Source organism: Limulus polyphemus, unplaced genomic scaffold (assembly GCF_000517525.1).
Source record: "Limulus polyphemus unplaced genomic scaffold, Limulus_polyphemus-2.1.2 Scaffold3488, whole genome shotgun sequence".
In the NCBI taxonomy this organism is placed as follows: domain Eukaryota; kingdom Metazoa; phylum Arthropoda; class Merostomata; order Xiphosura; family Limulidae; genus Limulus; species Limulus polyphemus.
Window position 1 is genome coordinate 2,238 of NW_013669098.1, and position 18,830 is coordinate 21,067.

At 29.3% G+C, this 18,830-nt stretch overlaps 1 protein-coding gene across 1 annotated transcript in view; it reads right to left on the bottom strand.

Annotated features, from left to right (window-relative positions):
* Window positions 1-2,448: 2,448 nt before the first annotated feature.
* The window catches only part of LOC106469441 (phospholipid-transporting ATPase ID-like), a 98,434-nt gene continuing 82,052 nt past the window's right edge, over window positions 2,449-18,830 (bottom strand). The window contains exons 18-22 of the mRNA XM_013929935.2: window positions 16,696-17,124; window positions 15,603-15,826; window positions 12,849-12,932; window positions 12,051-12,296; window positions 2,449-11,497 (exon numbers count right to left, since the gene is read on the bottom strand). Coding sequence (XP_013785389.1) covers window positions 10,952-11,497; window positions 12,051-12,296; window positions 12,849-12,932; window positions 15,603-15,826; window positions 16,696-17,124 — 1,529 coding nt within the window. The 3' untranslated portion in view covers window positions 2,449-10,951. The remainder of the gene's footprint in view (window positions 11,498-12,050; window positions 12,297-12,848; window positions 12,933-15,602; window positions 15,827-16,695; window positions 17,125-18,830) is intronic.

The following is an 18,830-nucleotide window of genomic DNA, read 5'->3' on the forward strand; positions in this document are numbered from 1 at the left end:
CCAGATCTCAACCCTATAGAGCAGCTGTGGGACCAATTGGGTAGGCGAATACAGACATTGCAACAGTTAGAAGCTCACTTGCACCGAGAATGGCGACAGATAACGCTTCAACAAATCAGACGTCTAACTGGCAGTATGCGGCGCAGGGTTGCAGCAGTCATCCAGACAAACGGTGGATATACCCGATATTGACTTTTTGATGACTAATTATCAATGTGTGGGTCATGATTGACATTTTGTAATGTGATTTGACAATTCAATAACGTTTTTGAGCTTTCACTGACAATACCTATTAAAGATAATTTTAAGCGTGAAAACTGTCCATATTTTGATGTCATGATATGTAAATTAAAAATTGCTACTTTACGGTGATAATCTTGTTTTCTTGTGCCCAATAATGCATAATTTCATTTGATAAACACGTTTGGATTGAATGGTAATTTATAATCAGTCACAAGAACGTCGAATCTGAATCACTTGAAAAAACACGGGGGTGCTTAACTTTTTTCCAGGTGTATATAATGGTGATGTGTGGCTCTGGATATCCAAGGAACTGCCACTTCTAGGCAACATGCACTCACAAACTTTGGCTAGTTAAAGACTACATGACCAAGGTAAAACACTGCTATCAAAAGAATGTTGTGCATTTTCTAGGGACCCGAAATGCTTCTTACAGTTGACTTTGCTTTAACATACCAACCCATCTTAGTATGATATGGTCACAGGCAACCCTGACCTGGCCATAGGAGCATGGGTGTGTGCTTGAAGCTTTTGGTGCTTTGAACATAAGATTGTATCTAGTCATAGGAGTGCAGTGGAAACAGGATTTCCTTAGTACAGAATTGTGTATGAGCTTGTGAAAGCAATGCACATACAACCATGTATGAAACTCTAAGACAGACAAGAGTTCTTGTGACACAATCATGTTTAGCCTTGTGCAAGAACCATAGCATAAACTTTTGTGAGTATCAAGCACTTGAAGCACTGATGCTAATCCCAGAGTCTTTGGTGATGATCCCAGTTAAGAGACATCTAGGAATAAGGGGAAGGAGCTGATTTTACCAAACTTTTTTTTTGTTCATGATAAAATAAATTTCATCTTATTTTTAAAGGGCCATTTGGATTATACTATTTTCTATATATTTGTTTGTTTTGTATTTTTGTGATTAAATTTAATGTCAGATTACAATTATTTTCTTCATGAATCAGAGTTTATTTATTAGAATGTAAAAGGATTTACTATGTTTACCTTATACTAATTTTTATTTTAATTTGTTTTGCATTTCTTACTTGTATATTTGACTAATATTGGGGTGCAGAGTGGTGGTTACAGCAGAAATTCTCCAAACTTTCTTGATAGTAAAGATTAATTTTAATTTATTTCAAGGCCAAGATAAAAAAAAGAAAGTAAACATTATATTTTTTTATTTTACAACTATACTCTGTTGTAATTAAACTTGATTTATTACAAATTTCATGTATTTAGTGTGCTTTGGTTTGAAACAGGAAACTCTTTATTGACTATCTGCAAATGTGACCTCAGAAACATTACTTAACTAATTCTCTGTCTAGGCTGTCTCAATCTTTTATTATATTATTTACCAAAGTTTCATTTACTTGTCAATCTCTACTTTTACAAGTCTTGTGAATAATTCAAATAATTAAAGTCCTTTTTTTGTTATTTGTACAGTACATCAGTTTTGGTTTCTCTCTTCACACCACCTACACCCAAATTTTCAGCTTTCTTTTCCTATTGCAGATTTTCTATTCTTTACCTTTCCATATTACCACATGCATATTACAGTTTATGGAAAAATACTAATTTCATTATTTTGCCCAAGGTAATCTGCAGCGTCATCACAGACTGCAAAAAAAAAAAAAATCTGTTCATTTATATCTATAAATTGATTTATTTTTATGTTGTTATATAATTTTTTGGTTTAGAAAATTTGTAAAAACCAAACAGCCAAATTCTTTTAGCTATTAATCAGTTCTTTTGTTTATAAGGAGATCATGTCGACTTGGATGAAAAGGTCCTCACTGTTTTAAGTTTGTCAGTTAACTCATAATAGCTCACCATTTCTATGAGCTTAAAAATTTCAAGCTTTAACATATGAACAAAACATAGTTACTTACTAACTTTATATGACAAATATATACAAATGCCAGGCTGTTCTGGAAAGACGGTTGACCATTTCCCCAATATTATCACATGGACTCAAAATTTATTCCATTCTGATGGTAAATAAAGTCCATTGTAACCAAATGTAAGTTCATTAATTTTTAATTTAGAGTATATATTATTTTACCAAATAAGTTATGTCAATCTACCTTCATATGTTTTCAGTCAAGTATTTTCAAAACTAATGAACATTTTAACTGAATAGTTTTATCTGTAGGTTAACAAAGTAATAATACGGAAGCACAATTCATTTTTACACTGGATTGACCATTCTATAGAGTTGTTGCTTATTTATTTCACTCAAAATATCTACAACATCCTGAGACGAAATTATTTCATATCTGTTCCAAAACGTTTTAATCAAAGCAGTTATATTTTACATCTACCAGCTTCATAAAATAGTAAAAATGAATGCTGACATTTTAGATTTACAGTTAGAAAAATCCAAGTCTTTCTAATTCTTTAATCTAAAAAATATATACAAAACATAATTATTCTGTTTTGTTTCTCTTCTTTTTAAAACGTTTAAATAAAATTTAAAGATACCTTCCAGAGTTTCACAAGTAGGGGTTCTTTGACAATTTTTATTTGAGTATTTATGAATTACAATTTGTTAATTATAGTTAGAAATATATATTGTGTTGTAGCACAATAGAAAATTTACTATAATCTAATCCCTTGCAAATACATGCAATGTATTCTAATATATATATATTAGTTACAAAAAAAAAAAAAGATTTACAATACGAAAACATGATTTAAAATTTATGATATTGCCTAGGTTTTTCTAACATCCCACAAAACAAGAGAGGTCTAATAAGCAAATATCTATAGCCTTAATCTTCATTAGAATACTGTTCACCCAAAAGCTTTTCTATTTAATGTTGAAAACCTTGTATAAACAAAGCTAGAAAAAGTAGATGGAAACTACAGACACATGTTAAAACGTTATTGCAGTGGGATAATGGCTCAATTTAAAATAAAAAACATTGGATTTGGACTAACATTGACTACTTACTTTAATTTTTTTTTGATACACAATCTGAAAATACTGTAATCTCACATCCAGATGTTATATAACAATGTAACATTAGGATGCTTGGTTATGTTTATCAAGACTAATGAAAGTCCATCATTGAATTTATAAATCATAACCTCTACAATAATAATGTGCCATGAGCAAAAAAAAACCTTAAAGTATTGAAAATAATTAAATTGAGAGAATTAGTAGACCTACAGGTAGGCTTGCTGTTCCCTTGCAAACTATCAGTACAGTTGTTGATATATATACAGCTAACTAAATATCAGATAACAGTGAATGTTTGCCAAGTTATTTTAGTTTTTCATTCCATATACTACAATAGTTAAATGAATCATTTGTCAGCTTCACAGAAATTTGAATTTATGGATTTACTGTTGGAATACCAAAGTCTTTCTAAATCTTTAATGCACAATAATCTTAAAACATTAAATCATTCTGTCAAAAGTTTGGGTATTGTAGCCAAAAGCTTTTGAAATAAACAAAAAATTTAAAAAACGGAATAAGTTCACTAAAGTATTGATTCAATTAGTTAATAGTACTTCATACTATGAACATGAAAGACTAATTAAATACTTTTGAGGTTGGACATCGTATTAGCATCAATGTAAAAAATTACAAACTGATTCTTTGTGCTGAAATATTATTTTCACTAAGGTCTTGTAATGAGCAAATAAAATCCTCTACAAAACAACCCATGAATAAACAAAAAAGGTAATTTGCAGCTAGTTGTTCTCCGAGCTAGAAAAAACAACAACAAATAACAAGCCACTTATTAAAGAAATACTAAATGAGCATTTCAATTTACCAAAGTATACAAATGTTGCAATTTAAGCCTATTCTTAAATTTTACTACAAGTATATTCACATTACATCTTAAGACTATTTTTAAATTTTACTGTAAATATATTAATATTACATCTTAAGGCTGTTCTCCAATTTTGCTGCAAGTATAATTATATTACATTTTAATGCTACTCTTAAATTTCCTATAAAAAAAAACTATTCTTAAATTTTCCTATAAGTATATGAATGTTACTTTTTAAGGTTATTTTTAAATTATAAGTATTTTTATATAATATCTTAACCCTATTCTTAAATCTTCCTATAAGTATATGTATATTACATCTTAAGGTTATTCTTAAATTTTCCTATAAATATATTCATATTACTTCTTAAGGATATTCTTTTGAATTTTCCATTTAAAGTCTTGAATGATCCCTAAGGTGATGAAACTCTGGATCAGTATTTTCTCTGAAATGACAGAAGTTATGATAAATAACTTTTTATGGTTACACGCAGGCTATCCTGACTAAATCTACTGATTAAATTACTGAACCAGGTATCTATATATGCTACTGTTGTAAGTTACCTGTAGGCTCAGGATTTTTGTTCTATTACCTGAAGACTACCAACTTGTCTAACCATTTTAAACCTAACTTGTACATTTTGGGCAATATTTGAATATTGTGAAATATCAAAATAAAGGTTAGTTCATCAGCAACTGTCACAAAAGAATGAAATACCTCTTTCTTTACCTTAATAAAAAGCAGGCTACCACTAAATCTTATAGTAAAAAAGATTTTTATCGATTAGTGAAACATAAAAAATTACAACACTGATGAGAATATTAAAGTAATAATGAGGTTGAAAATAATTTTCAAACTGTAAACAAATTTTTGGGGAAAATTCAATCCAACCTCGTGATAATACAATATTAAGCTTTTTTCTCTCTCTCTCTACCTATCTGTATATATGTGCATAAAAAACAACAACAAATGAAATTCATTTCTAAACACACAACACAATTTTTTGCGTAGTAATTTTTCCCCTTTAAAAAGCACACTGGCTTTCAGCTTACAATCAACACTGAAACACTGTAATTATGATACTGAAATGTTTGATAGTGTTTCTCACATTTTTTGAAAAAATACGAGGTAACCTACAGTACAAGTGGATTAATAATAAGATGATCACATTCTAAACACACTGTTACTGATCTGATTGTTTTGATATTTGTTTTCTTAACTAGATTACCAACATATTTACAACAAGCACACAAGTTTACCAAATTCAAGAAACCTAATAAATAATTAAAATACGTTTCATACTTAAAATGTCATTTCCGACATCTTTTAATTATATAAATAAAAATTGTTGTAATTTAGTTATTTATTAGATTTTAAACAATACACAAGAGTAGATCATTCATACTTCAATAAAACTGCTTTTATTTTTAGACATTTTTCTGCCTCCGATTTCGCTCCTGATTTAGTAAATAACATAATTCACAATAGACATAATTATTAAAAGTTTAAAATTTTAACTCTTGCTTCTCTGAAGTGCAAAGAAAATAATTGCAAAAATTTAGAAATTCATGTTCCTTATAGTAAAGAAAACTTTCAGAGAGAATAGGTAAGAAATGTAAATTTGGGAATTTCTATCATTTATCAACTGAAGTTGTAATTCAGCTGACTTTTAAGTTTTAGTTAATTTCTAAAGATAAACTCCTTTTGGGGAATGTTTCTGTTTTAAAACAACTACGGTCAGTATAAATTCAAATATTAGGGCACAACTGTGTGTTAATGTTGTTTTTTATGTCATTCACAATTTCATTTACAGTTAAAACAAGCCAACTCAGGTGCATCATTCAAACAGTTGGTTTGATTGACAGTCATTAGTTTTTAGCTCAAAATGATTAAAAGCTTTCTTATATTAACTGTATCTGAAGTTTGTGAGACAAATAAAGAAATGTATTGTCTGTTTCACATAACTTGACTTTTACCATTCTTTGAGTATAACACATTTGTTATGATGATTAATTTACTTCATTATATATTGCACTATCTGGTGCTAACATTTTTCCAGCCACTTTCTGTAATGATCAAAATATGTTTGAAATCAACTACACAATTGCATATCGTTTAGCCACAAACAATAAGTAAGTTTTGATAAAAGGCTTTCATATTGTTGCAGTTTTCAAGGGGTATTTTTTATTGACAAGATATAGATTACAACATCTCAATCCTACAGCTTATTCATTTGGAAGTCTTTTCTAACTTACAGATATTTAGGCCTACATTACAGCTGCAAATAACTTTATTTCACTGCATTACAAATGTTACAAACTGTCTAAAAAGATATGTTGTATTAATTTTTACTTAGAGAATATTCAGACTACTAAATAATTTAATAAAAGTCTAAAAAAAGTTTACAAAAACTATAGAAAACTGTCCAGCAGCCAAATAATTAATTTGTGTATGAACTTCACCTCTTGAAAGTTTTTATGGAGCCAAATATTTTCTTTGGAAAGCTAAAATTGATTCAATAACATACTTATTGTCACACACACTGTTATTTATGTATATTTTACCTTTTAAATTTATTTCCTACTGGGAGGCTATAATTTACCTTGTTGTAATAAATGTTGCTAGCAAACAAAAACAACATATGCATGCAGCAAAATCAGCCTAAAAATTGAGATTGAAAATTAATAGAATATTACATTTCATACCCTAAACTGGCTTCTTATTTTCTTATGTTAAAAACTGAACTTTTAAGATATAAAACGAAAATACATTTTGTCATATATAGAATTAGGTTTTCTAGATTCCTTTATAGTAAATTGTTTTCGTAAATAATTATATACTTGAATGTTTATAGTGTGAAAACTTACAAATGACAATGTTATCATGAATCAGTATGACAGACTTACTGTTACTATATAGTTGTAAAGGAAAATGATTAATGAAAAGTATTTTGAGGATATTCTTGCACAGTAACTAATATCATATATTTTTCTAGTGCAAACAAAGCAATTGTAGGTAATTACTACACTAAGTAATGAAATAAAAAGCACAGAATAAGAATAAATATGTGTATTTGCTATTAGTTTAGCCTGAAAAAAAGTTTCACTTGTGCATGCTAAAATATTTCTTAGTTAATCTCTTTAAAGATGAACAATATGACAAACTTCACAAGGGTCAAAAAATCATCTTATAGAAATATATACTTCTTAAATCCACTTCAGAAGTTCCTGAATCAAACTATAGATATGGTTTAGAGATGAAGTGTGTGTGTCTGGTATTTTTAAAGCAAATAAGAAATCATTGATATGAAATAATGGCAGTTTGAGATATAGATGAGTACACCATTCACCTTAAATTGTGGACAGTAACTAAAAATTAACATTCAAGATATAAAATATTTGTGTCTTTAAGGATGAAAAAGTTCTGTTTTACTATAATTAAAATTCCCCAAAATTACATGCATATACTGATTATAACTAAAGAATTATTTTACTATGCATTGAAACACCAGTTACATGTACATATACTTTTTTAGCAATATGACAAAATTTTGTAACCTACTTTTATTCTTTCATGATAACAATCACTTCTTTCCAAGTTTTGGTGATAAAAAGCAATAAACATTTCTCTAATGTGCAAATTTACATAATCACTCACATTATGAACTTATCTCACTGTCTGTAGTGTGGTAAAATATCTTATTTTTTGTTAACATAGATTTGCAGATAACTAACTGCTTCAGCTTCTATATGACCCAGTTGTATTGATCTCTGTGATTGTGTATGTTTCATATTTGCATTTAACTTGTTGCCTTTTCAGCTGTGTTCTGTGGTACTGTTAGGACAATGTAACTTTTGCTGCAAAAGGTGGTAGCTCTTTTATTACTTATTATTTGATATTTATGAATTGAATACCAGTAGTATGACCTAATTATTTGAACATAACGAAGTTTAAACAATAATTAAACTAATATAACTTAAAACCTCTATCTAATCTAATACTAAAAAACAGGGCTGCACATGTAAGAGAGCAATTAAACTAAGATTAGTTAAATATCTGACCATTCAACCATACTGCACCTATTCTAACATCATATAAAACCCTAGACTGTTGTAAGCTTATTTAGAAATGTTAAAGGCAATTTGTAAAACAGTCAAAACAAAGTCTTTGTACACAAGAACATTTTGTATTGTTCAAAATGATCACATTATAATTATAGATACACATTTTTACACTCTTTACAATATAACACCAAACCAATAAAAAAAGTGAAGTTCAGAGTTTAAATTTTTAAACAAAAAAGTAATGCTGCATTGTATGAATAATAAATATAGGTGATGAAAAAAACAAGCATAGGTGAAGAAATCAACTTGATTAATATTTAGAAGTTTAATCTAATGAAACATAATTTGGAAATATGTATATAAATGAAACTACTTTTATCTTCAAACTCTCCTCTGCTACTAATGCAAAACTATCAATTAAAAAATGTTCTAAGCTAATTTGTGAATAATAGCACTATACACCGGGGATGAGTTTCAAGTTATTCTTATAGCGTTAGTTTGATGACTTAAAAGTTCTCCCAGAGAAAATAGTTCATAATGAGATGAGAAATTCTTACCGATAAAAGTTTTTGTTATTAACCAATAAAAATAGATTCACAATTACAGTTGAAGGATTTACTCTTTTTTTCTTTTTCATTCCACAAAAATTTTATTTCTTTTTGTCTCTGCATTCAAATAAGAAGTTCAAATGAGTAATTTACTTTGCCTTCTACGATAACAATCATCTTTTAACATTAAATGTGATTTCCTAACAATGGTGAAAAACGTTTCTTTCACTAGTACACTTTGTTATATTCACTTAGAAAATCGTTAAGTGGAAATTACCTTGTTTTTCTTGTTTCTATTTGGTCTTCAACACAACTGTGATGCTGTGTATGTATTTACTTTGAATGATGTTATTTAGTTATTTCTGGGAATGTATTACAGAAACAAATGTCACACATTGCAGCAAAGTTTGAAGTTACAAAAGTTGTCAAGGGATAACTCAACTTGAAAAGTTAGTTCACACAAGTAAATGTGATGTGAAAATTAAGAAGTGTTTCATTTAAAATGCATCAGTGATACAGCTGATTATTTTTCAAATACATAGCAAAATTATTACAAGTAGTGCTTTAAAACAGAGTTCACAAAGTTATGTTGTTGAACCAGAATAAAAAACAATTAATCATAAGAAATATCACAATGCACCTTCATTTAATTCCTGATTTTCCTAGCAGATAAGGGAGATTTGTGTAAAACTCTCACACAAAGTTACAGACACCACATCTACCTTAAACTTTTAAAACACCTAATTCCATCACTTTCAGAAAACTAAGTGAATCACTTGATTTTTTTTTACACAACTTAGTCTGCAACTCCATCTATTTGTGAAAATTTGGTAAACCACAAATTTCTGACACATGATTCAATATATAACTCCGCTACTTTGTGTAAGCTCAGTGAACCACTTGCTTCTCACACCTAACACAGTATATAACTCCATCACTTACAAAAACTTAATTACATAATTCCCATATTAAGGTGGTTTGTATAAAATCATGAAAATAAAAGTGAAGTCTTCATCAGGGTATTATTCATAGGTGTCATACTGGCAGAGGATATGAATTTGAGACTCTGTACCAGTCACTCTTATACGGTCTTCCAAGATAAATGTTAAAGTTACTTGTGAACTTCACATAATAGTCTGCACTATAAAAAAAACTAAATATAGAGATATAAGGCTTGCTTCTATTAACATATGACTGTCAATTAAAGAAACACTAAATACAATCACTACACTTTTTAAATAAGTCTAAAATTGGTTTTATTTGTTACTAGTCATAAACATAATTTTAAATAAAGTCAATAATAAAACCTTAAATAAATAAATAGAAAATGTGAAACTGATTTTCTTTTAGTTTCTCAAAGTATTTATTACATAAAAATATCCTCTTCAAAAATATTTTAATATATAATTTGAAAATATTGAACACTCCATCAACTATGGAACTGTATATCTGTGTTGAGATTTGGAAGCCAAACACACAAACAAATTCCAAAACTAGAATGGAACCAGTGCTGAATGTAAAAACACTATGAAATGCTTGCAATGTCACAGATCTCAAATATATATGTACACAAAATAAACAATAATATTAAATGCAGTAAATAAGTTGCCATTATTAATGCAAATAATAAAATTACTTTTACTGACAACATAATACTGTGTATGAATTACAAAAACCTTGCAATTCTAACAATTTACTTTAATAGATGCTATGTAAACTCTCACGTCACAAGATTGCTTTTCACAAATCTCTTTTGTATTTTGATTTTTAAACCAACTAGAGTTAGCATCTTGAAAACTTTTGTGTTCAAGGCTTAATAGCTGCATCACGAGTGATGTCTGTACACAAATTTTTATTCAAACTGAAATAATGTTCTCTTATTACCTAGCAATATGTTAAAATGTATTATAGCTTAGCAAATCTATTTCACAAAAATCAGTTTTCAATGTAGACACTACTTAAAATGTGTGAAAATGTAAAATAAACTGTTTTCATAAAAGTTCAAATTTTGCCCAAAGTCATCAGCAAAACTAGATCTAGAACTCTTGATATGTTACATCACAGCACACATGTAAGTGTAACTAGGGCAAAGAAGGGAAATAGAAACAGAAACCTGTGGCTGTAGAAAATCAAAGTTGATAGCCAATAAACTAACCTATTCTACCTACCAAGAAACATGTTACTTCAGTTTATTAGACATGATATATCACTCTGAAACATCAAGCTTGACAATAGTCACACCAAATACTTTCATGTGCTTTGATTCACGTGCTTATAACACCCAAAGTCATATTAATACAGAAAATAATCTAAAAAATCTCAACAGTTGAAGGTGCATTTCGTGTTCCTCGGGCGTTGCGAGAGTTGGATGCATTTCCTTTGGGAGACCATGCTACACTTGGGAAGTTCGGAACTTGAAGGTGTCCTGATTTACTCTTTTTCATAATCTTACCACTTGTGATTAACCTGCCAAAGCCCTCTTGGTGTGCAAAAGCATAACCAGAACGTAATGAGCGGCGACTTCGCCGAATGCTTGATGGTCTTCGTTGCGGTTCAGCAATTCTTGGGCGAGTACGACGATCTTTTCTTTGCTTGAGGCGAACTTTATTGGACAGAGTAGGAAAGAGGTCTACATAATAGAACCTGATTGCTATAACAGGCACAATCAGTATTGCCAGTGTGATGAAGGTAGTGAACCAAAAATGGGCCGAACTTAGAGCCATACGGAAGGAACCCATGTAAGCATTTCCAATAAAATTACTGTTGATGAAAAGTGTCATTGCAAAATAAAATGCCACACTACCCCAGATGACAATATGGTTAAACAGTGTCCAGTATGCTGTATCCAGAGCCACCTAGTGTGTTCAGAAGATAAACACAGAGTTTAAGAATGTAAGTAATTAAGAAAGTTACTAGGCATAATACAAAGAACAAATGACAGTTTTTCTTTCTGCCCAATAATTGCAAATATAAATTACATGGTAAACTTTTAAGGAAATCAGCTCCAAAAAGTAAAATGGAAATGGACCACCATATGATAGCTTTAAATGTATTTTATAGTTCAGGTGTTAAAACTAGGTCTGAAACAGTTAAAACTAGAACATTTTTAACTCATCTCTAGAAAAAGTTTGTACTTTATTCACTGAACATATATTTGAAATTTGTTAATACCTTTTGCAAAAGACATTTTAAAACATTCCTATTTTATTTTGTGCCAAGTATGTTTTCTTTATGTGCAAAAAAAACTGTGTAAAAGACACAGTTAATTTACTTTTTTAATGGGTCAGTTATCTTAATACTGATAAATGTAAGACTTGTAAGTTTTCGCTTTTAAAGTTTATCAAATATATTTCAACATACACATTTTCATAAACATTAACAAAAGTTCTACTGTTAAAAACTGTATACCTGAGAAGTGACGACAAGCACTAAAATGGTTGACACTGCAGTCCCCAATAACTGATGGCCATCCAAATTAATTCCATCTGGTGCTACACTATCATTAAAGGTTCCATATGGAATGAAGAAGAGGATAAAAGAAGTGAGAAAACCATGAAAGACACTTTTCAAGAACTCTTTTTTATTGAAAAGTAGATTTAGATGGCCTGGAGTGTAGAGCTTTGGAAATTTGAGGGAATTCTTGTCACTTACATCCTAGAAAAAAGAAATTTACAAAACTTCTTGTAAAATACTTTGAAATTCTGTTCAAAATACAACATCGTTTAGAAGAATAACTCTGGAGCTACAGGGTGAGGTGTAATAATTTCAATTAACTGATTCAACATTTGACAAATAGAATAATTTTATACTTATAGTTACATTGATATTCTATATATATATGTTATGAAGTTCAATATTTAGAAGCTTTCACACAGATAATTGCTTTAGTAAGATGACTAACCATCATCTGATAAACTTATGTGAAAAAAAAATGTTTGAAATACAAAAGAGGATTACTGAAAATATTAGAATATTTAACATAAAGACTGTTACGTGTTAAAGAAATCAATTTGGAATCAAAACCAATATAGGCATGAAATCAAAAGCTATGTGTGTAAAAGTAAATGTATGCACAAAGACACAGCTATGATAATTTAATTCATATAGCATAACCCTCCTTAACTTCTTGCTTTTTTCAACTAAAATTTTTTGTCTGAGTATCCTCTTATGACATTCCATACAGCCTGATATAGTCTAAAAACTGACCTGATCAAATATGCCCAAAGCCAGAACAGGTAAGGATGTGTAAAACACATTGTAGAAAGAGATGAACACCGGATCAAACAAAGTCTGTAAATAAAAGTACGCATAGAAAGTTGACTGATAAGTGATGAAGCACGAGAAAGGGGAATTATTTAATAGTTAGTTTGAGTTTACATTATAGCACTGAAGATATTTAAAAGAAAATTTTATGTTTGGCAAAATAGGAACAAACATTTTATAAGAAATAATATATATATCAAATTCAAAGCTTCAATGATTTATGTTTGATAATTGTATTAGAACAACTTTCAGAGAAGTGATATTATAATGCAAATAACAAGTCATGTTATAAATTATAAAAGTGTTTTATTACAAACTTTAGAGAAATTTAAAATGGTGTTGATGTGATTTACAGCAAATTTTGATATTCCATGTATGTGAATGGAAACAACAGTAAACATTGTCTACATATTTTATAAATGGCACCAAATGCTAGTGATATCTGAAATGAATGAGATTTTGTCTCATTTTAGAGAAACTGGCCTTCAATGAAGATCTTTTGCATATTAAAATGAAACAAAATGCTTATTAACAGCTCATGACGAATTATCCCCTGTATCCAATAACCTCTAGTACATTGCTTAAAAGACTAACTTCAATGGAAAATCACTCCCAACAAAAATCTAATCACTCATTTTTTTCCCTTAATCATCACTAAAGATACCATTATTGAATATGTGATAATATAACAAATGTAATAATAAACTTGACAATATTCGCAAAAACGTCTCACATTACTTAAAAGTCGTTAAAATTCATTCATAGTTTACACTTTTGAGAAAACTTTAACAAATATCTAAGTAAAATATGAGCTATCTAATTAATTAATTATTAAGGATTGTAGGATATGTTGTACAATAACAAGTATTAGAAGTGAGTGTATTTAACACAAGAATTTCAATAGGCCAACAAAATAAATTAGGTTCAAAAACTGACTATTATGCTTCTAAAGATATATATATATAGTTAAAAGACAAATACAAAATCAATACCCCTACACCAAAAAACTGATAATAAATTACCTACAATTTATTACAAACTCTCATGGCAATACAACCTTACAAAATTAATCTTTATTGCTACAATCCAATGATTTTTCTGTAGATGTCACATGCTGTCTTTTACAGTAACCTTGTAAAAAAATATTTGCTACAACTTTTTTGAGAGAAATCATTCCCTGCACTGACCAAATACAATTTTACTGACTGTACATCATATCTATTTTTAGAGTATTTCTTATGTGAGTCGGGAAACTTCACACTAATCTCTATGCTACCATCAAATCAATCACAATAAACACTGCTTATAACTACAAATAGGTGGACAAACAACAATTTATAAGCATCAGGAAAAATTTTATTGATGGTGGAACATACTACATTTTTCGACAGAACATTGGTCTGTCTTCTTCAGGTATGATCAGTACTAAGCAATATAAGGTTTATATATCGTTACAAAGACAAAAGACACAGAGATTAAATGTGATGGAAATGGTGTCAGCAGATGACTAGATATAGGCAGAGGTCAAGTGTATGAACAGTGAATAGACCTTGCCAAATACAGCTGATGTTTCTAGGGCCATTATCACAGTTTAGTGAGAGGTCATTTACTTTGATGATTTCTATAGTTTCTAAACAGTCTCTTTCTTTTTCAGTTTTGGGTTGGTGTAGGAGAAGAATTTTGTGACTTATTTCATATTGATGATATGTTAAGGCAGATATTTGGAATTCACCTCTATGCATGTGAATTTGGTGTTTTTTTGCATCTTATTTCTGAGGAATGTGACGTTTGTCCTAGGTATTTCTTTCCACATTCACATGGGATACTATATATCCCCTGTTTAATAGGGATTCTTTTGGGTTAGGTAGTAAGATGCTAGTCTTATGTGAAGGTCTGAATACAGTTTTTATATCAATGCTCAAATTACTAAAAAGGCTAGTGATTTCGTTAGCAATTTCTGGCCCAAAAGGGAATGAAACAAATTTGTTATGTTTTGTGTTGTTGACAGGTGAAAAGTTAGCCCATCAATAAAACTTTTTCTCATGCTTATAAATCATTGTTTGCCTACCAATTATTATATTAGTATAATGTTCTTCCTTACTCAAGTACTGCATATAACGTTCATTAATGATCAGTAATAAAATCAGCTTCTATAAACAACTGCCATCAACCATAGTAATATATTCCTATATGTACAAATAATCATAGATGATCCTTTGGTCCTAAAGAACAAAATAATAACATTATTTTAAATCTATATGGTCACAGTGGGAAAAATCATGATCTACATCTACTTGAGTTGCTGTTAAATTAACTAGAATTAAAGTTGGTAGGTAGTCAAATATTTCAAAGTAACTTATACCTGCAAGATTTAAAAGCATCCCAAAGCCACAAACTATAGAATGTACAAGTTTTACACCCAGTTACCACAAATGGCAAGTATAAAGAGAGTATTATATGATTATTGTAGCTCAGTAAGTTATGGTAAACATAGCACATAAGAATTAATAGTGTTATAACTAAAAATGGTTACGATTAAAGCTTCTTAAATTGTCAAATGAACCATCCTCTTGAAATTAAAGATCAAGAAACAAATTATGTGCAATATAAAATTCTTTGATTGTATGTGGATCAGAATTAGCATGTAATTTCATCAGGATTTTATGAATAACATATTAGAAAATAGCCTTGTCTTACTTGTGCTGAAAACCCACAGAAGAAAGCAAACCAGAAGTGACAAAGTGTGAAGGCAAAGTTCTTGTAGAAAAAGTAACGGAGGAATTTGGCCATACGAAGGTAAGACCAGCGGCCATGAACTAGAAGCAATCTTTCCAAAAAGCGAAACTGGGCAAGAGAAAAATCACTAGACAATACAGCTTGCATTCCTTCTTGACCACTGATACCAACTCCTATGTGGGCAGCTGAAAGATAATCAACAAAAAAGGGTTAATAATGTCACACAGCAATGACATTTTTATATCTATTTATAAATGTTTACATGTGATAATTCAAGAAATTGCATGTACAACTTAAATGGTTTACAAACAAAATAGTTAAACACTATACAGCAAATGAAATAATAAACTTCTCTTTTTGTTTATTGTTAAACGTTGATCTTATTCAGGAAGAATGAGAGATGGCATAACAGTTAACTCAGTTTAGTATATGGGCATATGAAAGTTCAAATAATTTAACACATCCAAGTTAAATAGATAAATTTCAATGTAAAGCACAATTTTTTTAAATTATGTTTTCATGGATTAAAATGAAACTCAATTCAATTAGTATAGTCCTAGAGATCTGGAGTCAGTATCTAGGTGGAATAGTTTTTCATCTTTAAAAAATTATGTTTAGCATTTTATAAACCACTGTATACCATTTTACAAAATTAGGAATTTATGCAGGAATATGTAATGGCTTTTCATCTGTAAATTCTATAATAATTATTAAACATAGGCAGATATAAGTTATAAATTAAATACAAAAAAAGGCAAAATATATTTCAAAATTCACAAAGGTGACATTTACAGAAATATAAATGATAAAATTTTAGTTTCATTATTTCAAGTCGGAGCAAAAAGAAACAAATATGATATATATATTGTGAAAATGAAGCAAAAAATAATTTGTTTCTTTTAACATGCTGTTTTCTAGAAATATTAATAATATTTTTTGTTAATGTTACCCACATTATACATAACAATAACTATATGATAAAAATATTAATCATTCTTGTAATATTTTATAATGTTATTAATTTACAAATCAAGAAAAGTAATATTAACCCTACTTTTAATCATGCTGACATCATTTGCTCCATCACCAATAGCAAGAGTAACTGCTTTCTTGTGACGTTTAACAAGGTCAACAACCAGAGCTTTCTGTAATGGTGTCACTCTGCAGCAAATGACTGCCTTACACTGTGAAGCAACAGAGAGAAACAGATACTCCATGTTAGGATTTAAGGCATGGACTAGGCTGTTTCCATTCACCACAATACCAAAGCCCCCAAATTCTCCATCTGCTCCTTGTTCATCACTAAATGTAATTATACTCAGGTGTCTGGAAGCTTTAGTAGTACTTAAGACACTATTAATATTCTCACGGAAAGTAATGAGTTGTTTTTCCACTTCGTGATATTCAATCCCATCCACTATGAAAATATCCACCATTTCATCTGTCAGTAACTGACATGAATAGCCAATGTTAACAGCAGTTTCTGGGGATAAAAAAAAAGGTATTTATAGTATCTATGATTTACATAATGACACCTATTGATGAACATTTTAATTGATTTTCAGATTCTACATAATTTTACTTTTGTAAACTATATTTGCTGAAATTCTTAAACCTATTTATATCTCAGTGTTTAGTTCAGCATACCGTATTCAGCCCTTTAAGTGCCCCTGCTCCTATAAATGCCATACCACACACACTTTCTTGAGAAATTATAAATCCTTCTTAGGTTGGCTTGTTCAAGTATCCACTTGGCTTTCAAAATGAGTGCCTAACACACAGAATTATGAACTGCCTCTAACCATAAAATTGCTGCTTACAAACCAAAGCTTGCTAGTAATCCCACACTCTTTGAAAAACACCTCTTTCTTTAAAGTGTTACATGTACTCTCTCCATGTTTTGCATATTTTTGCACAATAATAATGGCAAATGCTCGATGTCTTGTTCTTATCCTTTAAAAATATAAATTAAATGTATTTTTAGATGTAGCTATTTGTGATTACTTATGATAAGATTAAATGTTGCAATGTTTCTTCTCTCTCTCTTCTTTTTTTTTGCTTTACAGTCTGTGTATACAACTTAGAAGTCCATGCAGGCTTTCAGTTAATTTACTGTATTTGATAGTGGTGTTTAACTTTTTCTCTGCCAAATTGGTTCAGTAAGTACAAAAGACAGTGGCAGTAGAATCAATTGCCATAAATGGCATGACTGAAAATACCTGTAATTTATAATTTTAATAATCAGCTATTTTGAGATATTAATTAAAGTTTCATTTAAGAAAGAATATTAGGATTTTATCTTAATAAATGACAAATTAGCTTCATGTTAGTTTTCATTCCATTCACATGCTTATGCTTCTTTACGAACCAGTATTTCAATAGTACTGTGTTATTCATCTTGAAAATTTATCTTTTGAACTTGAAATATAATGAATTAATTGTTAACATCAGAAAAGAGCATCCCAAGATACTGATAAATGAAGAACATAAAGTAACATATTAAATAATTTTACTTAGCACAAAAAAACAATATTACTTGGTATAAAACAAGTGGTGTAATAAGTATCCCCAAAGGACAAATGATACAATAAGCCCCAACTCAACCCCACCCAACTTCCAATCGGTTCTGTCAAGTTTTTAAGTGCCCACAGCACTTAAGTGGGCGAATAGAGTGAGTTTTTCTTCATCTCAATAAAACACCAAAAATAATGAATTAATAAATATATTTTTCTTACAACTACAGTAAGTTTGATGTTATATTCTTAATAAAGCAAACTATTTCAAAAATAAAATACATTTTTTAATTTCTGTAAATTCATTAGGATTATCCATACTTATAGCACTTTATTTCAAATTAACAACATCAATTGTTTGCAAAAATTTACTTTTCGACTTTAGTAAAGAATCTTTTCTGTTTATTATGGTTTGAAAAATAACTTTTACAGTTTATGAAAACAACACCTTGTAATACAACAAAAGTGACAAAAAGAAGAATTTTATTGATAAACATTTAATTAGATGATTAAAATGCTTTTTTCCACTAGGTTATTTTTACTAATATGTTATTTCTTCAAGCTGTACCAAAACATTAGTAGGTTGGTTTTGGGCTAAATCTCTCTCTACACCTTCATTTAAAATCCTTTTTTTTCACTTCTGATAAGAACAGAAATTGTTCAACTAATATATTAT